At 50.8% G+C, this 26,637-nt stretch overlaps 6 protein-coding genes across 6 annotated transcripts; 2 read left to right on the top strand and 4 right to left on the bottom strand.

Annotated features, from left to right (window-relative positions):
- Positions 1–5,251: 5,251 nt before the first annotated feature.
- On the top strand, positions 5,252–7,642 carry HOO65_090087 (MYND-type zinc finger protein samB; the record flags this gene model as incomplete). Its single annotated transcript, XM_071001598.1, has 1 exon — positions 5,252–7,642. One exon carries the CDS (start codon positions 5,252–5,254, stop codon positions 7,640–7,642), a length of 2,391 nt encoding a protein of 796 aa, XP_070855973.1.
- Positions 7,643–11,892: 4,250 nt separating this feature from the next.
- On the bottom strand, positions 11,893–14,130 carry HOO65_090086 (serine/threonine-protein kinase Sgk2; the record flags this gene model as incomplete). Its single annotated transcript, XM_071001597.1, has 1 exon — positions 11,893–14,130. The coding sequence occupies one exon, from the start codon at positions 14,128–14,130 to the stop codon at positions 11,893–11,895; it is 2,238 nt and encodes a 745-aa protein (XP_070855972.1).
- Positions 14,131–16,948: 2,818 nt separating this feature from the next.
- On the bottom strand, positions 16,949–20,395 carry HOO65_090085 (putative double-stranded RNA/RNA-DNA hybrid binding protein; the record flags this gene model as incomplete). Its single annotated transcript, XM_071001596.1, has 1 exon — positions 16,949–20,395. One exon carries the CDS (start codon positions 20,393–20,395, stop codon positions 16,949–16,951), a length of 3,447 nt encoding a protein of 1,148 aa, XP_070855971.1.
- Positions 20,396–20,649: 254 nt separating this feature from the next.
- HOO65_090084 (Endonuclease/Exonuclease/phosphatase family protein) lies at positions 20,650–22,146 on the bottom strand (the record flags this gene model as incomplete). The annotated part of the gene is made up of 1 exon (XM_071001595.1): positions 20,650–22,146. One exon carries the CDS (start codon positions 22,144–22,146, stop codon positions 20,650–20,652), a length of 1,497 nt encoding a protein of 498 aa, XP_070855970.1.
- A 137-nt stretch (positions 22,147–22,283) lies between these two features.
- Positions 22,284–23,897, top strand: HOO65_090083 (putative double-stranded RNA/RNA-DNA hybrid binding protein; the record flags this gene model as incomplete). The annotated part of the gene is made up of 1 exon (XM_071001594.1): positions 22,284–23,897. One exon carries the CDS (start codon positions 22,284–22,286, stop codon positions 23,895–23,897), a length of 1,614 nt encoding a protein of 537 aa, XP_070855969.1.
- Positions 23,898–25,029: 1,132 nt separating this feature from the next.
- On the bottom strand, positions 25,030–26,353 carry HOO65_090082 (rRNA-processing protein EBP2; the record flags this gene model as incomplete). Its single annotated transcript, XM_071004541.1, has 2 exons — positions 25,030–25,376; positions 25,468–26,353. The coding sequence occupies 2 exons, from the start codon at positions 26,351–26,353 to the stop codon at positions 25,030–25,032; spliced, it is 1,233 nt and encodes a 410-aa protein (XP_070855968.1).
- Positions 26,354–26,637: the final 284 nt, after the last annotated feature.

Below are 26,637 nucleotides of genomic sequence, written 5' to 3'. Positions count from 1 at the left end.
GCATAAATAAAATGAAAAAAAAAGGCCACGGCCTGTCTCCCTTTCTCTTTCATGATGTCCGCAAAAGTACGCATTATTCACTTTTAAAGGCTTACAGGGAATTAAAACACTCTTAGCCCCAAAAAGTACAAAAAACAGACTTTTGGTAATCGAGGGCTCTTGTTATAGCTAGATCTATGAACCCCTTGAAAACGACCGGCTAAATCAGAACCCCGATGCTAATAGTATGCACGGATCACGACTTGCCCCGCCCCGGCCAGATTCGCAACCAGAACTAGCAAAGTCTACTTAGTGGCCTAAGCTGTGCGGCGTCAGCTAACTAACTACATGCTCTACGGAGGAACAACAGAACTAGAAAACACGGAGATAGCACAACAAGGGAGCTCACGATCATCGCCCATCCAACCCTTACGACTGGGTCACAAACCAGCAAGCCCTTGATCTTCTCCTTCATACAATGGAGATGAAGAGAAGCACGGCTACAAAAAAAACACTGCCGCATGCACGCACGATCTTTGCCGCCCTCCTCCTCCCTCTCCTTTCCATTCAATGCCAGCGGCTTCTCGAAGCTAGTGGTTTCTACTACTCCCTGCATTCCTTGGGCGTGTGTCGTAAGCTCATACGGGCTCACAAGACTTTCCAAGCCGTGATACCAATATTCCATGTTTGCCTTTGGCTATACTCTTTCTTACGCATCTCATTGGCTTACATGATTCTGCTCCATTTCTCATAATTCCTGGCGATATGGGACATTGATTACCCATCACACTCTTATACCCATATCAATCGGAAAGCAGTTACTAGGATGTATCATATTCTAAGTCAGTGCGTCCACATGAGACAAGATTTCCTGAGCTATGGGATAAACGGGTGGTGCCCGAGACTCATTGTGGCCCTTTTCCAGAAAGATGCCCTCTTCCCGGGGGGCTGACATGTTAGCTAAATTACCAAGATGAGCCCAGCGGGACCTGAACAGTGCGCGTCTATCTCCAGTCGTAAGCATAGCCATGGTGGGAAAAATATGTCCCTTACACCTCATAAGCTCTCTCATCGCTTAGCTTTTGCTTATCACCGGTTGCCCCCCCCCCCCCCCCCCAAATGCACTGGAGTAGTTGGGCAAAATATTGATGACTCCACACCGTATTATTGGGTTGCTTTAAATCCACAAAGTTTGATTCAAAAACCACACCACCATAAAACCGGTGTCTGTGCCACCTTAATATGCTGTAAAAGTGTAGGTGTTGGGGAAGTTGAGACCAAAAAGGGAGGTTCAGCTCATAGTCTGTTCGACTCATCACACGGGCATTTGCCTTTTTCACAGAAGCCTGGAAGGCGTAGGATCTTGTCCGGCATACCTAAGAGCCATATAACAGCTGATGTTTAGTATACACTCGGCGTCCTTGTACTATCACAAAGCCGCTCCAGCCTCCTAGTTTTCATATGGCCTCAAAATGCCTTTTCTAGGAATTTCCCATCTCTATGCGTGTTACGCCGGATATCACATGCAATGAATCATGCACCTATATCACCCTCAATCAATATGTATGTGTCAGTTATAGTTTCTGGGTATATTATAGAAAACCTCGATCACTGGTACGAGTAAAGCCCCCGGGCACAGCTGTGCTATTACTCGGGCTAAAAAGAATCATCCAAACTTACTCCCTTCTGTATATCTGCCTATCCAATGCCCAGAGCTGCGATCCTAAGGCCAGTGGGCGCTTCTGGTTGCTGCCTGAAAACCAGTTGCCCATCTTCTTGTGTAACGTATCTCAACCAATAACTCTCCTTGAGTAACCCTATTATTGATACCCATTTCTAGGGCTTTCTCTTAGTCAACTTACTATCAGTAGAGAGTACTCCCACTTTCTCATAGCGGCAAGTCTGAGCCACGCATGACAAGCAGGCCGGTTGACTGATTCTGATGCTGGTGCTGGTGCCAGTTTCGGCAGTACGTAGGCACAGTAGACACAAAGGACGTCAGGCGGCCTAGTACAAGACAGCTAAAGAAAAAACACCAGAAACTAACATGAAGAATATCCCTTCAAAGCCGGGTTCCCTTCCTTCTCCTTGTTCTGCTCCGCCATTCTGCTCGTTTAAGTATCCATATTTGCCTAGTTTGGCATATCCAGTCCCATATTGCATTCCACTGTTCTGGAACAATGAGCATGGGCAGCCAGTCGACAAGAAAATGACGCAGTAGGCAAGAAAAAGCATTGTGTCTCATATGGCCTTTAGGGGAGCTGACTCACTTACCTAAAGATGTAGTAGCCAGCACTGCCGTAATACACGTACTTGGAATGGCCCAAGTGACAGCTTTGCTGATATACTACCCCTTCATAGACAAAGATTCAAGTGGAATGGGAGAGAGGAACCGGGAAACGGAATTAGAAGTGTGTATAATCGTTGTATGAAGAAAAACGTAGGACGGCAAGGCTATAGTATTGGTGATGAGCTGGTGATAATAAGTAGATAAGGGGGGGGTCAAGGACGATTTTCTTGGTGCACAAGAGGGAGAACGTATTAGACACCCCAAAGACAGTAATGTGACCAAGTACGCCACAATACGGGCAGAGTAGTAGTGGAGCGCATGCAGTAATAGCCGGAAAATAGGTAAGAGACTTAAATACAGCAAGTGGCTTGGTGTATAAGCAAGCAGTTTGCGCTCATGACACTTATGTAATATAGCCACCGTATTATAGAGGGTGAATACTACGTGCGAATCTGGATGCAGACACTATAACGAGCAAAGGCAAAAGGGCAAGGGCAAGGGAAAGCCAACGAAGCGAAAGGCCATGAAATAAGCGCCGGCGTGTGGGAAGGAATAACGCAGGAATGGGAGGAGGGGAACAAGAAGAGGGGTGGTGCTGTGTTGGAGGATGGTTGGAGATCATGTGATTTATGTGAGATATGGCTCATGTACTTCTAGCCAAGTCTGAAGGGGTGCCTTTGCATCCAGCGGGAGTGAGGAGCAAAGGTATACATACTAAGAACAAAGAACAAGACAGGCTGTTGTAATAATGATTCATCCATCAGAAGAAATAAAAACGCGCACCTGGAGCCTGAGGAGGAGAACAAAGACGAATAAAAGTGGAGAACGGTCCCGTTGAGTTTGAAGCGCGAACCTATGACCCAAATAAAGATTTGATAGTAACGATAGCTAACAACGAAATTAGGACTTGTATCGATGATGTAAAAGAGCGGAGACAGGGCACCAACCAGTCTAGGGCAGAGAAGAGGGAGGATAGCCAAGAGTCGCAGGGCCTGTAGTGTGTGTCCTGGTTCTGTTGCGAGGAAAAACTCTGCAAGTAAGAAACAGGACTACTGGATGCATACACACCGCACTGACCCTGAGTCTGAGGTGAACAGGAAGCCAAATGTAGCTCAAACGCGAGACACAAGAAAGAGGGGGAAGCAAGAATAGTAATAGAGTGAATGGAAGAAACAGAAAGGAAAATAAAAGAGATGGGAGATGTAGGGAGACGGAGACATCAAGCAGGAAGGGTACCTGCATCACGGGCGGATATTGGTGACAAACTATGTATCTTTTTTTGGTCAGCTGCATCGTACCAAATAAAATACTAACCACCTTGATGGATACTAGCGCTGTCTTATCTTAACCCTAGCAAAAGAGGGAAAAAAAAAAAAGGAGAAAAAAAAAAGAATTTCTTATCCAAGAACGGATATGCTGAGTCCGATAGGCCGTAGCCATTTAGTGGGCTCAGGCGAGTAGCCTCTGTATTTGCAGTGGATTATGGTGGGCGAACTTTGGCTGGCTTACTTGCTGCACTTAAGGGGGGAGGTGAATGGCTGAATTTTCATTGCGTTTCACGTCGGTTTAGGGGAGGGGAGGGGAGGAAGGGGTATACTATTGGGACCGTTGATAGGGATAAGTTGAAAGAGCATTGTGAACAAGCTGGGCCGAGCAGGCAGCAAACATGAAGTTGTCACGGACTTGGATTTCTTAGGTGACAAGTAATTGCGTGTGTCCGCATGTCTGTGTGCCTTTGTGCCTTGTTTCTCTTTCCTTTTTCTCCATGTGAGAAGAAAGAAATTGGCGTCAATATACTCATAACCCTAACGAACCCTAGAATCACAAACTCCCTTACCAGCCTCGTTTCTCCTTTGTTTTGCTTCACCAGACGAAGCCGGGGGGGTGGGAGGCGAGGACAAGTTGTTGCGCGTGCGTGCTTGTTAACTAACTGGCTGGTGGTGGCTTGCTGCTTGCTGCTAGCATTTTTGTTTGGTTGAACTTGGGCTGGGTGCGTGCGGACTTTAGGTTTGGGCTCTGGGCATTTAGGTAGGCTTGGGTTTTGGGTAGATATGTGCAGTGCAGTCCAAGTCAGGTAGGCTAAGCACCGACAGCCTTGCCAGTGTGGGCATGTGCTGTAGTGCAGCAGCAACAGTATAGCAGACTTGGACTTCTAATCCTCTATCTTCTGGCTCTTCTGGCCCTGTAATTTTTTTTCATTTCCTTTGTGCTCCGCCGACGATTTTATCTCTTGTTCGTAGAGTCCAGGAGCAATTAATCTGGTGTAGTTGTTGTAGGCATCGCTTTTATTACTGGCCATTTATTTTCTTCTCTCTCTCTCTCTAGTTGACCTTGCATTGTTGTTGTCTTTGCCCCCCCGATTTAACATTAGTCACCGTCTCAACTTGCCTCCTTGTGACGGAACAAGAAAAGGACGCTTTTTTGACGCCTTGGCCTCCATCTCCATCTTCATTCACAATTCCCTGCCTGCCTTTTTTTTCTTCCCTTTTTCCTTCTTTTCGTTCTTCGTCAAGTTTGTGAGAGGCCTTTTTTTTTTCTTTTGCATTCGTTGCTTCATCCCCATCGCCAGGCTGCTTGATCAACTTCATCTTCTTAGTCGATCTACATTTCTTTTTCTTTCCTTCTCTTCTTTCTCACTCCCCTTTTGACCTAAATCGCTGCTTCATTCTTTTGTGCCTTTAAAACATCAACAGGTACAAACTAATCAGTTAACCCCCTTTGCCCGATATATCAGCCTCCTCCTGATCCGTGACTGATTGACCGACCGGCCGGCCAACTGACTAATTGACCGACCAAGTCGTGGATACATACCAAAAAAAAACATAATCAAGTCTCGAGATACAGGATACGAAACTCCGAGATAAAAAACAAGACATCACCACCACCACCACCACCACCACTACCAACAACAACACGTCTTCTTATCCCTACATAGACACAACCATCAGAAGATAAACACGACATCACGACTCTCCCGCCATCATGAGGGAAGTCAACTTCAGCATCCCAAACGTCAACAAGGCGTCGGTCGGGATTACCACCGCCCTTTATGACCGTCGCGCTCTCGACTGCACTTCCACCCTGCCTCTCATCAACTCCCTTAATCATCTCGCCTATCTCACTACTTCATCGGCTCGCATTCGAGACATTCTCACTGTCGATGGCGGCATCGAACGCCTCATCTGCATCCTCAAGCAGGGTCGTAGCACTGATGTTATGGCCATGTGGAAGTGGAACCTTGCCTTCCAGTGTGTAGTCAATATTGGCGTTCGAGGTACTGAAGCCGTCCGCACTCGCGTCGTCGAAGCTGATGTCGTGCCTGTGATTGCAACAATCCTTGAAAACTACATCCGCCTTGTCGACAAGTGCCAGGAAAAAGAGGAGCAGAAGAAAAAGGCCATAGCCGAGCATCACCATCACCACCATCATCACCACCGTAGCCACAACCACGGCAATCACCCCCATGGCCACCCAACTGGGCCCTCTCGTTCCTTGCGAACTACTGCTGTCCCTACGGCTATCGCTCTCAACCATCATCGTTCCTCTACCTCTACCTCCACCTCCACCTCCACCTCCACCTCCACCTCCACCTCCACCTCTACTTCTACTTCTGCTTCTACCTCTACCTCTACTTCAACTTCCATCTCCGCATCCACCCCTGTCGCTCCTGTCATCACGCCCCAAGCCCAGCTGCTGGCCACATCGCTGACGTCGGCTGCCACTACAACATCTTCAAACCTCCTAGAGCCTCGTTCTGGCCGCAGAGGGCCCGTGCCGCCTGCCATTGACGTGTCGGGATCTTACGGCGGCAACGCTCGTGTGAGCCCCAGCCGATCCTCCCCCAGAAGCACCAATGAAGCTTCCTACACCGGCTCTCAGGCTGTAAACAACAGTATCAGTACCAACTCCAACTCCAACCCTACTGCCATCCTCCGCCCCCTAGAATCACGCCGTGCCGACCGCATGGCATACACACAAGCTCACATCGTCAACGGTCTTTCGACCGTATCCGCCCAACTCTCTGTTGCCTCGGGCCAGCCTCGGACAGCTAGCGGCTCCAGACCCGAACGTGCCATGACTGCACCCGGCATGGGGTCTAGACCCATAATTCAGCCGTTGGGCTCTGCTGCTACAGATCTTGAAAGTGTTTTGGCTCGCTTAGCATCTCGGCCCATCTCACCTACTACCCCAGTCCCCCCACATCTTCGTCCAGGGGCTGCTACTGCGGCTGCCGCGGACATGCCCGGTGCTGCTGGCGTCTCGCCCCTTCGCCTTCAGGATGCCACTCGTGATGCCCTTGCCCCTGTTGCTCGCACTATTGTCCGACCGCAGGCCTCGATCGCCGAGTCAGAAAATTCCTCTGGTAATGAGGGCGCTGCCGATGAGTCGCGTGATATTGTCATGACTGGAACTGATGATACTACTATTCTCCAGAACACCGCTCAGCTTCCGGTGGGCATCCAGGATGTCAATATGGAGCATACAGAGCTGCTTGGCCAAGAGGGCATGGATCTTGCTGTAACTGTACCTGAAGTGGTCTCTGAGAACCAGGATGCCACCGTTTTCAACATTACTCATGATCCCACTGGCATCCAAGTTGATCCTGTGCCAGGGGAGACTACTAATGTCAACCCTCGAGTGGCACCCCTGCCTGTCACGTCGCAACCTAACACAACCGGCTCTGTGCCTCGATTCCTTGCCGACTCCCGAGCATCTGTCCTCAATGACCCTCAGATGCTGGCTGTCATTCCTCGCGAAGAGGATGTCTTGATGTCTCTACAGTTGCTTGCTTACGTCAGCAAATACTGCGGTCTTCGCTCTTATTTTCAGCACAGCCATCTTGTCCCGAAACTAAAGATTGGTAAGGAGTATCTCCGCTTTGACGATGACCCGAGCGACTCTTCTAGCGGACTCTCCAACAACTCTGGTAATGCCAGCACCCTCATGTTTTCGAGCCAACATTCCTACCAGCCCACATCGAAGCCCAAGCATAAACATGTACATAAGCACGACCACCATCAGAATGACGACTGTGAGAATGAGCATCACGACCACGGGGACCAAGATGAGGAGGAGGAGTATCTATTGCCGGATGACTTCAACATCTTCCCATTGGTAGAGAAGTTCACTGTTAGACATCACAGTCCTGATATGCAGTACTGGGCTGGTGTTGTCATGCGTAACCTTTGCCGGAAAGATGACTCCCGGGGCGGCATCCGCCAATGTGCCTATTACCAATGTGGCAAGTGGGAAGAGTTCACACGACAGTTTGCAAAGTGCCGCCGTTGCCGACGAACCAAGTACTGCAGTAAGGAGTGTCAGAAAAGCGCATGGGCTTTCCACAGACATTGGTGTGTTGCTGCGTCGCAGTAAACTCAAAAACAACAAAATATATATGAACAAGTACTAGACTGTGTGCTGGCTGCTTGTATCGTCTCTAGGCTGACCTAGCTATCGATCGGTGACCTAGGTCTTGTTCCGTTCAACCCGTGCTGCTCAACCTCCATACTTTTCTACTATCTCCTCTTCATCATCTCTGGTCCGTTGTTGTTTGTGTTTTATTTTTTATCTTCCATCTCCTAGCATCGATTTACATCCAGCCTTGCTTTTTCGTTCTTCTTATTTTTCTTATTTTTTTTCCTTACATATTTTATTCATTCCTCTATTGCCTGGCCTCCTGTCACGCCTGATCTACCTATATTCATTCATCCTTCTCATTACCTGTTCTGCTTGCGTTTTTAGGGCTCAAGATTTGTGTTTGAAAGGTCTTGGAAAGTAGGTAGACAGAAGCAGAGGCAGGCAGAGGAGGAAGAAAAGAGGGACATTATGAGGGAATACTCAGGTATGAGTCGCTCGTCTTGTTTCCTCTACCGCTATCTCACCACCATATTCCCACGTTATTATTTTCTTTTTCATTATTGTTATATTTCTTTTTCTTTTTGCCCTCCTCATTTCCTCCATCATTTTTGAGATGTTTATAATACCCTCGCTTCTATTCTGCTCTTTGTTCTTCATACTTATTTTGGCATCCATCTATTCCTCTCCACTTCATCTTGCCTTTATTACATTCTTGGCCTATTCTACTTGGTGCTTCAAACCTCTCGAGGCTTCATATCCTTCCTGTGTGTGGCTGAGCTACGTCAGCAATGTCCTGACTGCACTCGATGTCTTTACTACCGATATCCTTTCCTACTGTATCCCCTCCACTTGTTGTTCTTCTCTTTCTTACTGTTGACTGTTATCTTTCCTCCTTTACGTCTGGGACTTGGAGGCTTGGCGGTGGTTTTTGCCTTGTTTTGCTTTTTACCCTCTTTTTGTTTTCTTTTGATTTCTCTGTTGTCCAGTCTTATCTCCATTGGGCCTCCTCTTTTTACGCTGGTTGCCCTCGTCTTTTTTTCCGTTCTGTTATTCTATGGCTTCGCTTCTTGTTCCTATGGAAGAGCCAACTATCTGAGCGACTTATTCTTATATTTGCACGCAGGGGCTATAATGCTGATTGTCTTGTTTTTTTTTTTGGCTAAAGTGCTTGTCTTGTGAACATGTGGATATAGTGAACCAGTAGAGCGTTGGAATTGGCAGCTTGGATTTTCGGAATTTTAATATAGCTGATACCAAAACGATCTTGGTCCTTTACGTGCTGGCTTGTATGTTGATGCTTACCTGCTGTTATTTTGCAACAGTATGCCGGAATTTGCGGCTCCTGAAATTGAGCTGGAATATACTTGATATTGCAGTTTAGTACTGAATATGGAAGGCGGTGAAGGTGGGCAGAAACGCAGGGGGTAAGTGAAGTATTTCACCCTGCTCACCAGCACAACCTTCTAGATAGACTCCTTTCCCTCCCCATCAATCAATAAAGATCTTATACGAATCATAGCATTGCGCCTCACCCGTAACACTTGACGTCTACGGGAATCACAGGGATCAAACGACGCCGGCCTGGCTACGGGACAGAATTAGCCCTGCAATGTTCGCTATAGAGTCTTGACGAGCGAAGCGCAATTACTCCTAGGCTAACTTGTTGCTCGTTTGCGCTCTCTCGTGGTTGTGATACAAAAGAACAAGGCAAAATAGGGCAGTGAACAAGATGTAGAACCAATATAAAAGAAGAGTAATAAAACAAGTTGTAGCTCGGCGCTCTCACATCCTAGAAAACATGTCCATAGCCTTGCCGGGGCCCCATAGGTGCACACTGCGGCGACGCCTACATCCGCCTCCCCCCATTCCTATTTTCGCCCCCCCCCCTGCTTTTTTGGATTACATAACCAATTTTAGCGTATGTGAGCAGTGTTTTGGGCCCTTCCTAGCAACGCAGATGTCGTAAATACACCAGATAGAGGTACATTAAAAAATACATACATACATACTAGATAGAGGTAAATAATGTAGTGGAAATTATGTATTTTGAAGCTCTGAATACCTAAGGGGGCATGCATTTGAAGTCATTATATGGCCAACTTGATGACACTTGCTACATTTTGATGCTTTCCTTCTCCTAGGCTCAACAGTCTCAAATCCAGACAGCTCACGCCTCGTACTTGTAACCGGCTGAGTGGGTGCTCTGAAAGCCAGGCATCTCCATGGCTCTAAAATAGGCTGTTGCTGAAGTTGGTTTCGTTTTAGATGCCAATGGGGATGAAAGTATTGAAGGGAAAGATTCTGGTTTGTCTCTTGAAGTAACTGGACTCGTAAATCCCTTCAAGGGGGAGGATATCGTCAGGAAATTGTCTGATTTGTAGCGCCTCCGAGTTGTCTGCTACATCATCTGCTGTGTTGTTTGCATTTACAGCATTGAAAGCGTTTGATACAGCGTCTGACTCCATCTCTGGTGTATTTGGTGTATAAGCTAAAATTGGTTATGTAATCCAAAAAAAAAACAGGGGGGGGAGGCGAAAATAGGAATGGGGGGAGGCGGATGTAGGCGTCGCCAGCCGTGTGCGCCTATTGGGGCCCATGGCATACCCTCCACTTGCGTTCGAATTTCTCTGTTAGATACCTGCAACTCCCGTCTTCTACAAAAAGCATCCACACAAATCTCGTGAACAGTTTCGTGTCGTTACCTCGGTATTCCTACGGACGACCGAAAGTCTTGGATTGCTCGTAGCCTGGGACTGGGCACCGTATCTCTGCATCCACGGGGTTGAGCTGCACATGGTATTAATCGAAGTCGCCGTGCCCGGGCTGCGCTGGCAGGATCCAGGCGACCGCACCTCTGTGTCGTTCCTCCATCGTTTCGCTACTGTTAGTGACATAGTCGTGATCGCCCTTGGAACCAAAAGGCCTTCGCTCTTGCAGCCCGCTCTTGCTAGTTGATTGGCTGCTTCATTCTCCGGGACTTTGCGGTGTCCTGAGATTTGACTTGATTTGATTTGAATACATTTAACGTCTACTGGAATCACTAAGATCAAACAACGCTTTTTTTTTTCTCCGGCGCTTACGGTGTCCTGGGACCTCCCGTATTGTATTGCATTATTTTACGTCTACCTACCAACTATTTCGCAGTAATACGACGGCATATTCCGGACAGGAGCCGCTGGCTGATGTCATCTTCCAGTGACTCCTGGGCGGTCAGCAATTGCAGGTTTGCTTGGATTTCGAGCGCCTCCTATGACTTTTTAGGGTCCGGCGCTTGGGCCAGGATGGCTCTCTGTCCAGCATAGCCCTAGGGCGTGCGGGGTTTCAGGATTGGGTACCTGGTATTTTTGGTCTGCGACGACCGCGTGTAATCTAGTCTAAAAGGCCGCCGGCTTTCAGCACGGGGGATAGGCCCCGGCGGAGTATAGCGGTTTTGCCCTTCCATATGCATGGCTGTTGCCGCATCGTTTAATCTTTTTCCCGTTATGCTGGTGGCCGGTAGTAGAGCTCCCTCCGCACCTTCTCATGGAGCCCTCCTCGACATCTCCTTCCTATCCTGCAAACGTTTCCTCCTTCCCTCCCTTCTCTCTTCCCCTTCCATTCGATCTGCTCGTGGTTCAAGGGCAGCATGAACAGCACATATCTTCAGCTTCAGCTACCTGCCATGTGTAGTAGATCTTACTGCGCGGAGAATGATGCCCCCATAGGCTTGCTACAGGCAAGCAGTGTGATCCATCCACCCTTAGAGATTGTCGCTCGACTCTAGCCAAGTCCCGTCGATTAGCCTCTCCCGCCCTACTATAGCCATTGCACACACATGGCTTAGAAGCCGACAAATGGCCATGTCTAATCCTCCCCTTCTGTGTCTTTGCAAGACTTTTTGCGGTATTGTCAAGCTTCTGCCAAGACGCCGAGAGGCCACAGCGTTGACTTATAACCAAGGTTTGCGGCCTACATGCCCCCCACTAACTCGTAAGCCACTTGATCGAGCCTCTACAAGAATGAGATTAAAACCGGCGACATGCGTGGGAAAGATAAGTAATGAAAAGCAGTGATGGGATTTGTGTAAATGCTGTCAAAGAAGGATTCGATTAGACATGTGGTATAGGAATGCATTGCACTGGACAAGTATGGCGATGGAGGCTTTACGCCTTCAACTGTCAGATGACAGCGACATATTCACTTACCCAGCTGTTTACCATCATGACTTCCTTCCTACAAGGTCACATATCTCTGCATGTGGTGGTAAAATAATTGTTTGACATTAGCTAAAGCTTGCTGATAGCCTCGTCCAAGGCAGCTATTATAGGATTGTAAAGTTGGTCTGGATCTCCGATAGGTGTTCCAACGCTCATATGCTCGTCCTTGTTAAAAGGAAAAAGGATCTTCCTTATCTTCAGGCAGACCGGCTTCACGACATCCAGCGCCTCTGGAAATTCCTCCATAATATCTTCAAGACCATTCACAGTCATATGACCTAGCTTAATTTGTGCTATATCTTCGAATCTCCCAATCTCCCATTTCTGGAGGCTGCTATATTTGGGCGGGTTCTCTTTACCAGCGAATCCATTACTCCATGCTTGGCGTGCGCACATCCAAAGCAAGACATAGAAGAACGACTCGAGGTCGTGGCGGTAGGTGTGATCCTTTTTGCGCAGTACCTCTATCGCTATAAACTGCATCGTGCCAGTCCGGTGCCGTGCCCCGCTCGGTTCACTGTCTAGTACTTTGGCCAAGTCAAGATCGATGAGCATGCCCTTGAAGCCATTGGCTGTTTCGGGGTTGGTGATAATAATGTTGTTCGGAGAGATGTCGCGGTGCAAGATCTTACCAGTCACATAGAGAGACCGATGCGCTTTGATCGCATCCCGCTCAGATTCCAGCAATTCCTTGATGGTTCTAAAGTCGCTGATGACACGACCGGCTGGTGATACGACAAGGCAGGAGTAGATCCTGTTCTCCCACAGATCCTCGCCAGGTGTGTACAAACTCGGCTTCGTATTGCTAGACCGCCGCCTCTTTGACCCAGATGCATTGCCAGAAGTGCAATCAGCTGAAGATTTGCGCTTGCTTGACATACTCGTAGTTGTTGGTAGATCGTCAAACTGAATGTCCTCAGCCTGAAAATGGTGGGGTGCAGGGAATTGGAGTCCCTCCCGCATCTCTGCGATAGTGGTGATTCGACGATGTGCCACAACCCTGGCCACGCCCTTGGCACCCATCGCTTCCGCCTGTTTCAGTGGTTCGACCTCAAGCTTCCGCTTATCCGATGTCCACGAAAATTTAGCCACATGGCTGTCCTGCGTTTCGTAGCATGTCGTCCCGCGACACACAATGGCTTTCTGTCGAATCATTAGTTTGTCCAGCCGGTGTTTTGTTTCTTTGCCATTTGCATCATCCAAGGTGACGTAGCAATGCCCATCCTGATGCTCTATGAACGTATCCAGCCCCATCGTATCATCATCCATTGTAGCATAGCCAACAAGGGCACGCGCAAGCATTTTCGGCTCGCTGTGGATGTCGAACGTACCCGAGCTGTACGCCCCTGACCGATCGAAGATCCAAAGTTCCATTTTGCAACCACAAAGAGAAAAGGCGTGGACAAATCGGCGAGTCGGCTGGTCAGCGAAGACACTCCGAACATGGCGTGTCAGCTGGAGGAAATTGGCCTTGAACCTTCCTGTGTCGTAGGACTTCTTCAGCTCCCCCACAACAAGGACGTCCTTGTAGGAAAATTTATCGCCCCCTTCCGCAGCTGGCCTCTGCAAGAAAAGGTCCACCTGTCCTTTTCGTTCTTGGAACTGATTGGCGGTCTTGGTGGTGTGGAACTTATATGGCGCCTGCTTCAAGAAGCGCTTTGCCAGAGACTGAAGCCAGCGCCGGACCGGCTCTTCGTCAGGCACCTTCGGAAAGGCCTTCCATTTCTTTCCATTGTGTGCGGTCAACACCTTCTTGAGCATTGCCTGTTGTTTTATGCACCAGCTCTCAGAGTTAAAGAATTTCTCCCAGAAACCCTCTACATTACGAAAGGTGCAATTCTTTATCTCTTCGAAAAGCTCTGCTTCGACAATAACACGCGTTTCGCTATCGGCAAGTCGGCTCGAGCTGGGCTTCGTGGGTGTTTCTTTGGATTTCAGAGCGACACTGGAGGGGGGAGGAGTGAGGGCGCTGAGGCTGTTGATGATGTTGAATACAGCTTCCCAGATGTCGGTGTCAGCAGATTTGTCAACGACATGGCGGACAAGAGGACGAAATTCGTCGAGTCCAACTGCACCACTTCGGACATTATCTGGAATTGATGATAATTTTCCCGCCATGTTACCGTTTCCATCAGGAGAAGGAAGACAGAATGCTGCTTCAGATACAAAAAGAGCTCCTAGGAGGTCTAGGATATCTTTGTGCAGTGGATTGTCGACGTCGACGCGTAATCTTTCTCGAAGATGGTCAAGCGTATTTTCGAGAGGATTTTCTGAAATGATTTTGATCTGCTGTTTTGTGAAGGCCATTTTGAACCAAAGTGCAGCGCGGCGATGGGTTCAGCAGACAAGATTGAAGGACTGAGATGGAAAGTAACAATACAAAACAAGGCAGACGCAACGCATCACGTGACACTTGTGGCGATAAAGTTGTTGTTAGGCTGGTGGTGTGAAGCGTCGAAACTAGGGCATCCAATAGTAAGGTTCCAGCAGTGCTTTCTCTGTTCAAGTAGTAAAAATAAAAATAACAAGGCAAGGGCTATAATGCAGAGTCAGGGTTGAGGCCTCGACAAGTGAATACAAAATGAGGGTGAGAACCAAGATTCAAAGAAGGCCTGACATTTTTGATGTTATTGTATTATTTATATTTAACGTCTACCTACTGTTGTTTCACAGCATGAAATGTGGGTCTTTTGTTTGTTTGCACCATGTGGGTGTTACGCCTGCGTCTATGATACGGCAGTTGTGTAGAATAGATCTTAAATGTTGAATCAGTTAGTTTATTAAAGGGTTTAAGTCTATGCTACGACCTGGAACTATTCCTTTTGTATTGTGGTGTCAATCATGTCACGTGATCAGCCACAATAGGTTCGGATAAGTGGGGCACGTATGGGACGCCACTTAACATGTATACCGCGCCACGCAACAAGTTGTAACCCTGCAGCTTATTGACCACAGTAAACAAGCGCTATAATCACTCACGTTGATGCATATAGATACGTGAGTCTCGTATGAATAGCTATCCTAAAAATGTATGTCGATTCTCTGATTCTAAAAGCTTGATGGAGAAGGAAGCAAACTCTGTGACAGACTTCCGAAGCTGGTGCTTCGTAAGTCTATCTCAGAACGGGGTCAGGGTCAGATTGTCATGTGACCATGAACCCTAAAACCTACAACCTACAACCATTTAACGTCTACCTACTGGTCTTCCATAGCAATACAGCGGGACGGAAGCAGCGTGGTTGATGTCGTCTTCCACTACCGCTTTTGGGCAGTCACCGGTTGCAGGTGTGCGTCGGCTTCAAGTATCTCCTATGCTTTTTAGGGCTCGGCTTAGCAGCCAGAAGGCTTTTCCGCCTGCTGTTGCCTGAAGGCGTCCTTGTTGGGTATGGTTCCTGGTGTTTTTGGTCTGCGACGACCGCGTGTCAACTAGTCTAAAAGGCCCCCGGCGGAGTACGGCGGTTTTGTCCTTCTATATGCATGGCTGTTGCCGCATCGTTTAATCTTTTTTCCCGTTATGCTGGTGGCCGGTAGCAGAGCTCCTTCCGCACCTTCTCGTGGAGCCCTCTTCGACATCTCCTTCCTGTCCTGCAAACGTTTCCTCATCCCATCTCTTCTCTCTTGCCCTTCCATTCTCCCTCAACTTCGCCCTCCTCGTCCCCTTCTTCGTTGTTGCCCTTGCTGTCTCGGAGTTGGTTGTGTCATCCTAGGCTGCCCTTGTTGTGATCGCTCCCCTGTAGTCTGCGGTGGCAGTGACCTGCCTCTCCGCGTTTCTTGAGGGGGGGTTGCCTCTGTGGTGTCCAGACAGCTCAGCTCGGGCTCGGGTTGTTGTTTCTCTTTAAAGAGCCTCAGGTTGCGGCGAAGCACGTTGGCGACATAACATGTCGCTTTCGTGTTTTTAAGGAGCTTGTCCGCGAACCTTTGGCTCCATGCTTTGATTTGATTTGATTTGAATATATTTAACGTCTACTGGAATCACTAAGATCAAACGACGCCGGATTGGTTACCGGACAGAATTAACCCTCTGCAGGGCTGACCACAGGTTTTGGACGAGAGAAGCTCGTATGCTCCCAAGCAAGCTTGTTACTCGTCTTCCATCTGTAGTCGTCAGAAACAAAAAGAAAAAAAAAAGAAAAAAAAAAAAAGGAAATCCCCAGATATACCCTAAGCCCAGAAGTAGTGGGGCTAACCCCCAACTTCCCCACAAACATTCGTTCCTCTGAAAAACCTGCCACGCTTCCTGAAGTCGTGAAAATCACGAGAGCAAGACGGCAGCGTCCAGTGCAGCCTGGGAAAACCCCCCCAAAGACGAGAAAAAACCAGACTGTGTGAGCATCCGAGGGCTCGTGATATATCCTTCCGCTTTTCTGGTGGCCGCTGCCTTGCGCGTGTGGATGAGGCGCGAGACAGCCCCCTTTCTAGTGACATGCCACAGTCACCAGTCTATCCGAGGACAGAGGAGCGCAAGAAAGAAAACAAAACAAAAGAAAAAGGTGCGGACTGTGTGAACTCTCAAAATTCAGTCCTGAGCATGAAGGTGAACTCCTTGAGTTGGAGTGGTGTTGCGGCGATGAGGAGTTGGCGATCGCAAAAGTTGTCGTGAAAAAGGGGGCGAGTCGACGACGAGGTTATCCTCAAAGTTGGGTAAGTGCGGCCTCAAGGCTCCACAGCTCATTGTCAAGATCCATGACAGAGTCAAAGAAGAAGAAAAGAATGAAAGACGCTTATCAGTGTCATAGACGTCGTCCTCCAGCAGCCCGGAAGAAGGGGAGGCACCAGACCTCAAAGGTACCCCCCCGAGGGTTGTAAGAGGGAGAGTTGAGTCAGCAGTGCAAAAAATTTGAATTTGAATTTGAATTTATTTAACGTCTACTGGAATCACTGAGATCAAACGACGCCGGATTGGTTACCGGACAGAATTAACCCTTCTGCAGGGCTGACCACGGGTTTTGGACGAGAGAAGCTCGTATGCTCCCAAGCAAGCTTGTTACTCGTCTTCCGTCTGTAGTCGTCAGAAACAAAAAGGAGAAAAAAAAAAAAAAAACAGGAAGCAGAAAACATAAAACAGAAAACAAAATGAAAACCCCGTCTAAACGCCCCTCCTCCCTCCGTGCTAGCCCGTCCCCTGTCATGTGTCTACTCGACACGCCCTCCATTTAGGGTCTAGTTTTTCCGCTAGGTACTTACAGGACCTATCCTCTCTGAGGAGTTTCTTTACGAACCTCCCCGCCAGTCTCGTGGCGTTGCCTATGCACTCCCATGGGTGACTGAAATCCTTCGGTTTGCCGCAGTTTGGCACTTGGCACTTTGTCTCGGCGTCCTGGTGGTTGAACCTGGTATGGTACTCCTCAAAGTCGCCGTGTTTGGAGCGCGCCGCCAAGATTCTCGCGACGGTGCCTCGGTTCAGCCCTCTCATCCAGTCCAGCTTATATGGCTTTGGGATTCCCAGCGCCCCTCCAAGGTGGTCGGTGTTTGGGCAGTTGTCTATCATCCAGTCCTTGAAGTCGGCCCTGAATGCATCGTTCTTCCAGCGTCTCGCCGCCGCCAGAGACATCGTCCTCTCTGGAACCAGCAGATCCGAACTCTTGCATCCCGCTTTGGCCAGCTGGTCCACTACTTCGTTCCCTGGGACTTCGCAGTGCCCTGGGACCCAGTGTACCCTGCCGACCGGCTTGTCCAGCGAGAGGCATTCCGTTCCGCCTTCCCACTTTGCAAGGATGCGCCGGATCTCGTCGACCTCGAGTTGGGAAGTGCCTGGCTTCCTCATTCGCTTGCTGATGCGCTTCGCTACTCCTAGGTTGTCCACGCACAGATTCAGACCCTCTGCTTGTGGTGGAGCAACTTCTGCTGCGATCCTGACTGCTCTGAGGGCTGCGATCGCTTCCGCGTCCGCCACTTCCCTGTATTTCCCGCATGCCCCGGAGCCTTGCGCCAGGGTCTTGCCTCCGTGGTAAACGGCCCAGCCCGCACCAGTGTTCCCGTCGCTGTCACGCGAACCGTCTGAGTAGACCCAGATTGTGTCCTGAGATTCCTTCTCGAGCAGCTTAAGATGGGCCTTGGCCGCTTCTTCCTTGCTCAGTTTCTCTGCTAGTGGGTCGGGCGGGCCCTCCCCCTCTGGCAGGAGTTTGTCGGTATCTCTGATCGGGAACGGAAGCATTGCCTTTGCCTTGTCTATGGTGCCGTCTATCGTTGTTATGTGCAGGGGATGGTCTGTGTTGCATGTGTATGCGCGTATCCCACCCGCCCGTATCATTTCTTGACAGATTAACCTGAGGCTTGGGAAAGCCGCGAACCTGTATAGACTCGGCTTGTTCGTAGTCTTGTAGACCGGCAAGGCTGCCCGGATTCCGTCTCTTAGCACAACCTCCAGCTTGTCCAGGGCTGTCTTGCTTGCCATAGGGTACCATGTGGTGGCCGCGTACGTCAGCTGAGGCACCACACAGGCTCTTATGACCTGCAAAGCGGACTTTGGTGGAATTCCGAAGTAGACTCTGCTGAGGCGTCGAAGCACGTTGATGGTCCTTCGGGCTTTCGCCATCGTTTCTTTGCAGTGCTTATTGAAACTCAGGCTAGGATCCCACCAGACCCCCAACCACTTCATTTCGTCCATCGGGGCCAGCCACGTTCCATCTGGCATCTGGAGTTTCTCGTTCATGCCTGCGGCTTTGCGTCCTTTGTACAGGTGCATGAATCCCGTCTTGCTCCAGTCGATCTCCAGCTCGTTCTCGCTGCACCATCTCGTTGCCATTCTCAGCCATTCTCCTATCGACAGGAGGTTGGCCTTAACTGACCGTGATGATACGTAGATCAAGCCGTCGTCTGCGTATCCAAGACTCTGCATCTTCTTGAAGAGGTCTGCCATGAAGAGCATGTAGAGGATCGGTGAGGCCGGTGAGCCCTGTGGTAGGCTACCCCCGACTTTCCTCTCCACTGGGAGTCCTCCTTCCACAGAAAGGCTCACTTGCCTGTCCGTCAGGAAAGACGCCACCCACCTGCACAGGGATTCTGGCCATAGCTGGCTTCTCAGCCTGGCTATCAGCCTCTCTTTCTTGACCGCGTCAAAGGCGCCTTTGATATCAAAGGTGACCAGCGATGTGATCTTCTTGAGCTTTGATTCCCCTACGATGACATCCGCCAGTTTCCAGGTCAGGTCTGTGGCCGCCCTCCTGGGTACCGCTGACGCGTAGTGTGGCGGGATGATCCGTAGTTCGATCGCCTGTGTCGACAGCTTTCGCGCTATCACTCTCTCGAGGCTTTTCCCGAGGGTTGACAGTAGCGAGATCAGCCGGTAGCTCCTTGGGAGTCTCCTGTCTCGATATGGTTTCGGGATCGCCACCATCGTCGCAGCCTTGAATACTCTCGGGTGGCATCCGGTTTCCAGGCAGCAGTTGAAGAGCTTGACCACGCACTGTCCAAAGATCGGCCAGGCCAGCTTCCAAGCTGTGTTTGGGATGCCGTCCTCTCCCGGCGCCGTGTTCCCGGCGTGGAAGACCGCGTCTCTGACTTCTGTCGGCGTTAGCTTTCCCCAGAGTCTTGCCCTTGGGTTGGCTTCTTCCTCCGTCCTCGAGCGGTCTTCCGCCGGCTGGGTGTGGGTATCCAGAAGGGCTTCGGCCTTCTCCTGCGGTGTTCTTCTCGTAGTGCCGCCCTGGGTCAACGGGGGGAGTCCTCCGGCCGGGTTTGTTTTCCCCAGTCGGTTGACCATCCTGAACACATGGGTGGCATCCGTCATGTTCTCAATGGTCTGTCTCCATAGCTCCCGTTTCGCCGTTCGGATCTCAGCTTGGAACGCTCTTCTTTTCTCCTTGTACGCATCGTAGCTCGCGTCAGGGAAGTTGTCCGCCTCAGTTTGTCGCCATGCTGACCTCATCTCTCTGACCGCCCCCGTGCATTGCGGGTTCCACCACCTCTTGCCTGTGCCTCTGCCCAGGGCCTTGGGTGCCGCTTCGTCGAGTGCTTTGGTCATCGCTTTGATCAGCCCGGCTGCGAGCTCTTCTGCGTCCTCTGCCCTCAGGGCTTCCCTTGCGTTTAGAGAGGTAGACTCTCTTGCGCAGGCCCTCGTGAACTTCTCTGTGTCGAGCCTGTTCATGTTGTGCCGGGTCGCTCTGACTACATCGTCGATCTGTATGCCTTCGATGGTGGTGCTGAGGGGGAAATGGTCGCTGCCGCAGTTGAGCTCCTTCATGACCTTGGTCGTGCATCCGGTCTGGCCCAGCAGAGTGCTCGACGCGAAAGCCAAGTCAATCACCGATGGGGACTCCTTGCTGTGGAAGCAGGTGTTGTCATCTGGCTCGTTGAGCAGAGTGACGTCGTCTTCGCTTAGCCAGTCTAGGATCAAGGAGCAGTCTCTCGATTCGCTTTTCCTGCTGTCCCACATGTGTGAGTGCAGGTTGAGGTCACCGCAGAGGATCATTTTCTTGTCCTTCACTGTTTTCTGCGCCCGCACCAGTGCTACTCCTCGGGAGGTGTCTTGCGGGTTGGCGTTGTACACATTAGCAATGTGTAGGCCTTGTCCTGTCAGTTCCACTATGACTACATCTGCGTGTTCGCCGTCACAGACGGGTACGAGTGTCGCCATTATTGTGTTTCTGACATATGTCATCACCCTCGGCCTCGTGTCCCACTGCGTTAGTGGAGTCATGAGTTTGTATGCCGGGTGTGTGACTGTCCTCATTTCTTCTAGGGGTTTGCCTATATACGGTTCTTGAATGCATACGACATCCACCCCTTTCCTCTCTGCCTCTTCCATCAGAGCCAGGTGATTCGGCTGCCCTTTGCCAGCATTGAACTGCCAAATCACGCACCTTCTCTTGCGCCCCCTTATGTCCGCTCTCATACGGACTGGGTTTGGGGCTGCTCTCCCTGACGCGCCTTCGTGCGCGCGGATTTCCTCAAGCCTTGGGCTCCAGGGGCACTGGGGGTGGGCTCCGGCATGGGTGGCTCAGAGGCCTCGTTGCCCCTTGGGGCCGGGGCTTCCTCCGCCTCCACCGGCCGGTCCTCCGTCTGAGGGTTCCCTTCCGGGGTTTCCGGCCCTTCTTCTCGGGCCTCCATGGAGTCCGCCTGTTCTGCGGCCTGTGCTGGGGTCTTTTTGCTCGCCTTTGGGCAAGCCTTCCGTTTTTCGGAAGTGAGCTTTTGCTGCTCCTTCCTGATGACCCGTCTCTCCTCTGGGGTGGTTCCCTTCTTGCGAAGGGGGCACTCCTTGGAGTCTGCCGGGTGTGGGCCGCGGCAGATGAAGCAGGCGGAGACACATTGGTGCTCCACCTCGCAGCACGCTGGGTGCTTGCTGCTCTCGTGCTCGCTGGAGCCGCAGTGTCTGCAAAGCTGTGCCCTGGAGCACTTCTTTGCGTCGTGCCACCCGAAGCAGCGGGTGCACTGGGGGGTCGCCTTCGGTTTTTCTGCCAGCAGGCGGACCGGGACAAGTCTCGATCCCATCCTAAGTTGCCTGGGGACCTTCGCCCCGTTGGCTGGGATCTTGGCAATGAACGTCTTCTCATTGCCGCGGGTTTTTTCGGTCATGTAGACCGGGGCTATCCGGGTGGCCTCCGCGAAGCAGACCCTGATCATCTCCTCAGTGACCTCTACCGCCTTGCCACCTCCGTTGAGGTGGCGCACGACCGGGCCAATGAGGTAGGCGTCTGTGTTCAGCGCCTGTGCTACCTCGGTGCCTGGTCCGAGGTATTTCTTGATTTTGTCGCTTTTCTCCAAGAGAGTGGTGCGACCGTCCTTGTTTGCTATGAGCGCGAAGCCGCTCTTCGTCTTTTGGACGTTCTTCAGAGCTTTCCCAAGCCCTGCGTCCAGCTTTTTAAGCTTCTCTGTCATTAGGAAGCTCTCGCAATCGCGCAGCTTGTTGCTTGCGCTGATTCGGACCAGGATTCTGTCGTCCTGGCGGGGTGCCGGGTGCGCGGTCTTACCCGCTTTGCGGCGCGTGACAGTCTGCCACTCTCCGCCCTGTTTGGCGGTCTCGTGGGACTTGGGTTCTGGGGCAGGGCTCTGTTTGCCTGCCGTTGCTTGCGCGGCTAACTTGGCCACCTCTGCGAAGGAGAGGGCCACATTCGCGTCCTTGGGGGTCATGTTGGCCTCCTTGGGTTGTCCCTGGCCTTTCTTATCCCTCTTCAGCGTGTTGCTGGTCTTTCCCATGAGGATGTTTTCCAACATCCGCACCGCCGTCTCGAGGAATTCCGCTTTCACGGCTCTGGCGGTCTGGGTGGCTTCTCGAGCGCAGTGCGTCTCGATCACTTCCATCAGGGGGATGATGAGCCTCTTGGCTTCATCCCTGCGCTCCTTGAAGGCGCGTTCTTGGGCCTCGAAGCTCCTCAGCAGGCTGGACATGATGGTCCTCTGCCTCTGGGGTCTTCGGTCGGTGTCGTGAGTTTGTTGTTTTGTTTGTCTCGGCCCCCGTACTTACAAACTTAGGCCGTTATCGCCGCCAACTTCTCCGTCGAATCCGGAACCGGCCGCGTGGCCCAATGGCAAGGCGTTTGACTACGAATCAAAAGATTGTGGGTTCGAATCCCATCGTGGTCAAGGAGAAGGATCTCTCAGAGATCCTCGGATTACAATTTTTTAGCTTTTTGCCTGTCTCTTCCAGGCAAAGTTACACAAATGGAAGTGACCCAGGAAAGTCAACACTCCTGCACATTAAAGGCAGGAGGAGGATCACCGAGAACCCATCTGTCACAATCGAAGGAATGGGAGAGGTGAAACCCACACCAGCAAAGGAACCAATGAGATGGTTGGGGCTTCACATCGACTCTAGCCTACTCTTCAAGGGCCACGTAGAGAGAACGGCAGCAAGCATCAACCGAGTAGCCAACGGCCTGAGATACCTGGCCGGATGCTACAAGGGAGCAGACACAACATGCATGCTGAACGCAGCCCGAGCGTGTGCGCTGAGCAAAGCCCTATTTGCATCGAGTACATGGATGGGAACTGAGACGACAAAAACAGCAACGGAAAAAGTTAACGTCGCAATCAGAAACTGCCTGAGGGCAGCACTGCCCATGTACTGCACGACACCAAAAGAGTGCCTGCACCACGCAGCAGGCCTCCCGCCGATCGAACTCCTGTGGGAGGACGAAAGGAGAAGGGAAGCCATACGCTGGCACACACTGGACATAGATCATACTCTGCGAGGAGGAGCACACAATCCAGTCGTGATGAGGCTACGAAGACTGCTTCCGGCGAGAATGGAAACACACATGACACTGAAACCGACAGTCGCAGGACTAAGCATGCCCCCTCGAAAGTGGCTCAGCAAAGAGAAAGAGGCTGAGAAACACAGAGAGGAGGTGGACATGGCCACTGTAGGAACACTCATAGCATACTCTGATGGCTCGAAAGACGCAAAGGGAAACACAGGAGCAGGATGGGTCACCACCATGGACGGAACCACCCTGGAAACAGGACATAGTGCTCTGGGCAAATGGGTGGAGGTTGCAGACGCAGAAGCGTACGGGGCATGCGAAGCAGCCAAGCGGGCTGTGATGCACACAGACGCCGAAGAAATCTGGATATGTCTGGACAACCAAGGAGTAGTCGACCGACTGCGCAACCCGCAAAAGCGAAACAGTACCTCCCAGGACATCATTGACAGAACGAAACGGATCCTAAACACGTGGAAGAACAGAAAGGACAGGAGACGCGTCCAAGTGCTCTGGGTCCCAGGACATGTAGGCCTGGAGGGAAATGAACAAGCCGACGCTCAAGCCAAGCTCGGATGCCTCGGACACATCCGCGAACCCCGCGTCAGTCTGGCAGGGGCAAAGAGGTGGAGGCGAAACCAACTGCGTGAGGAGTACGAGAAATGGTGGAAAGGGCAAAAAGGATATCGCCTATTACAGGACATTCCATGCAGCCCCCGTTTCGAACGCCGGGCTACAAAGGAGTGGACAGAACGGAACTGGGGCACATCCTGGCAGCCAGGACGGGACACGGAGACTTTGACCAGTACCATGACCGTTTCAATCACCAATGCCCACGCAAATGCATCCACTGCAAGCAGCCGAAAGAACGAGGACACATGTGGACGTGCAAGACTTTACCAAGGCCGTGGGGCCAGAGGTTCACGGACAAGCTACTGAAAAACACAAAGGCAACAAAGTACGTTGCTAGCGTGCTACACCGGAACCTAAAGCACCTACAGCATAGGTGAGGAAGGCAGTCCTCATGGATGCACACGGCGCGGATGCAATAGCCAAAAAAAAAAAAAAAAAAAAAAGAAGGAGGAGGATGAACAAGGGGACGAGGGGGACGAGGGGGACGAGGAGGCCGGGGGACGAACGGAGGGGAGAGGGGAAGAGAGATGAGAGAGGGAGTGCTTTTTAAAAAAAAAAAAAAAAAAGAAGGAAAATAGAAGACAATAGCGGACGGAGATGTCGAAGGGACGCGGAAGAGAATTCGGAAGGTCCTTTCTCCCGACGCCCAGGGTCTACTAAAAATGCGGCAACCGCCTCGCTGAACAGAGGACAAAACCGACGTACTCCGCCAGGGCCAACACCCAGGGCCGACAGCCGTTGGCCTCTTAGACCAGATCACTATATAGGTAGGGCGCCAAAAGCCAAAAAGAACCAGGTAACCAATCCTGGAAACACAACCACCCAACCAGCGGGGAAGCCCTTGGGGCAACGTCTTCCAGAGAAATCTCCTGGCCACAAGGCTGGACCCTCAAAAGTCATAGGAGTATTTCGAAGAGGACGAGTACCTGCAACTGCTGACTGCCCGGAGGAGGGGTCGGAAGACGACATCTTCCAACTCCCCTTCCGTCCAGAACATGCCGTCGTATTACCGGGAAAACTGGTAGGTAGACGCTAAATAGTACATACATACATACATACACAGATGGAAGTTGAAGTTGCTCAAGTGTTGCGCTCTCATACCGTCTTATACTAGAATCACGTGATATGGAAATCGGACCCTCTTAGTTTTTTTTGGCCCTTCATTATTGGGTTCATTTTACATGCAAAGAAACGTCCTATTTTGATTCATGACAACGCCAAATGGCAAACAGTACTACTGCAAAGAAACGGGTACCACGAGAATATGTAAAGAGTACTCTACAAAAACAAGATAAGAAAGAAACGAAGAGAAGAAAAAAAAAGGCGGCAAAAATCCAAACACATACAAAGCGGGACTTGGGTTCAGGAGCTAGAAACCAGAATTCCAAGTTCCCTTCCTCACTTTAGCTGTCTCTACATTTGTTCCCCATGCCACCTTTTACCGCCGTGATGCAATGGCCTTTCTCCGCGCCTTGCCCGGTCGCTGGGTTGAGACCCTCTTCTTGCCACCACCAGCGCTAGTGGAGCTGAAGGGTGCCTTGTTGCGTTTTTGAGAGAAACCACTGAGATCACCAGAGGATGTGGAATCACCAGACTTGAGGTGGCGCTTCTTGCCGCCGAAGCCGTACTTTTCATTTTTCTTGATACGCTTGGCGTTGGGCCCGTTGCCGCTGAAGCGACCGTTGGCTTCAGACTTGTTGCGGAATGTCTTGAGTTCGTTGTCGACGGCAACGTCGAATTCGTCGGCCTCGTGGGTGCCAACATCGTTGGTGTTTTCCTGGCGCTCTATTTGGGGGGAAGAAAGAGGGAGAAAAGGTTAGCATGGACAATGCCAAAGAATAAGGACAGAGCGGCAGCAATATAATTAATAACTTACTTCTCTTCAAGTTCTTGATCTTGTCAAGAGTTTCGCGCTTTTCCTTGGCACGCTCCTGGATCTTAGCAACCTGGGTCTTCTTGCCGAACTTCTTGAGCTCGCGCAGCTTGCGGGCCTCAGCTGAAGCCTTCTTCGCTGACGCCTCGGCCACCATCTTGTCCTTGATCTTCTCCATGTGATCGTCAGACTTGACCATTTCGGCAAAGTAGTCCGTGGGGCGGGTAAAGGGCACGCCGTCGTTGACCAGCTTGCTACGGGCTACTTTGACAGCAGCCAGACACTGGGCTAGGAAGGCATCTTCGCGCTGGACATCATCCGACACGTCGGTAATAGCACTGGCGGTGGGTGTGGAAGACACGACACACATGTGGCTTACGAAGGGCACTGAGACATCGCTGGGTACTATGATGCGGTTGAGAGAGGTTATAAGAGCGTCCTTGTTGTAGATAGTTAGGCGAGTGTGGGGCATGAGGTCCTCCTTGTCTTCGTCATCGAGGTCTTCGAGGTCGGACATGGGGATATCCTCCTCATCTTCATCTTCGTCCTCGTCCTCGTCCTCATCGTTTTTAGAAGCCTTGGCTGGAGCAGTGGCGGGCGTTTGCGCCGTCTTCTTGACTCTCTCGATCTTCTCCTCCATTTCGACCTCTGAGTCGTCCGAGTCGCTTTCGTTCAGGGCCTCGTAGTTGATTCCGTTGGCTGCTTCGTCCTGCTCACTATCAGACTCAGGCTCTTCGTCTTCCCACTCTTCATCAGACTCTTCGGGGCGGACAGCCTTGGTGGCCTTGGTCTTGTGCAGCTGCTTTAACCGGCGCTTCTCCTTGATCTTCTTGAAATCGGTATTCTTTTCGGCGGCAAGCGCCATCTTCAGCTTGCTCTTGACAACCATTATGGCAATATGTGTACAGGGAACAAAAAAAAGAAGGCTAGGCAAAAATGCAGTTGAAAATAGGATGTATTGGGCAGGTAAAACGGTGAAAAAGATTACGATGCTTTGTCGCCGTTCCTGCGAGCAATTCAGCCAAGCCAGCGTTGGATGGGAAAATTTCCAATCCAACTTTTTTTTTCTGCCGCCTTGTGGGCCCTGTAAAGTCTAGTTGCTAACTACTTGCGCTTCACCGCCTTTAGAACGGTGTTACATACTAGGATTGAATTTATTGTGGAGCACAGTTT

This window comes from Ceratocystis lukuohia (assembly GCF_044167205.1).
Source record: "Ceratocystis lukuohia strain C4212 chromosome Unknown Supercontig9_pilon, whole genome shotgun sequence".
NCBI classification, from domain to species: domain Eukaryota; kingdom Fungi; phylum Ascomycota; class Sordariomycetes; order Microascales; family Ceratocystidaceae; genus Ceratocystis; species Ceratocystis lukuohia.
The sequence above is the reverse complement of the archived record's forward strand: the minus strand, read 5'-3'. Positions and strand labels throughout refer to the sequence as shown.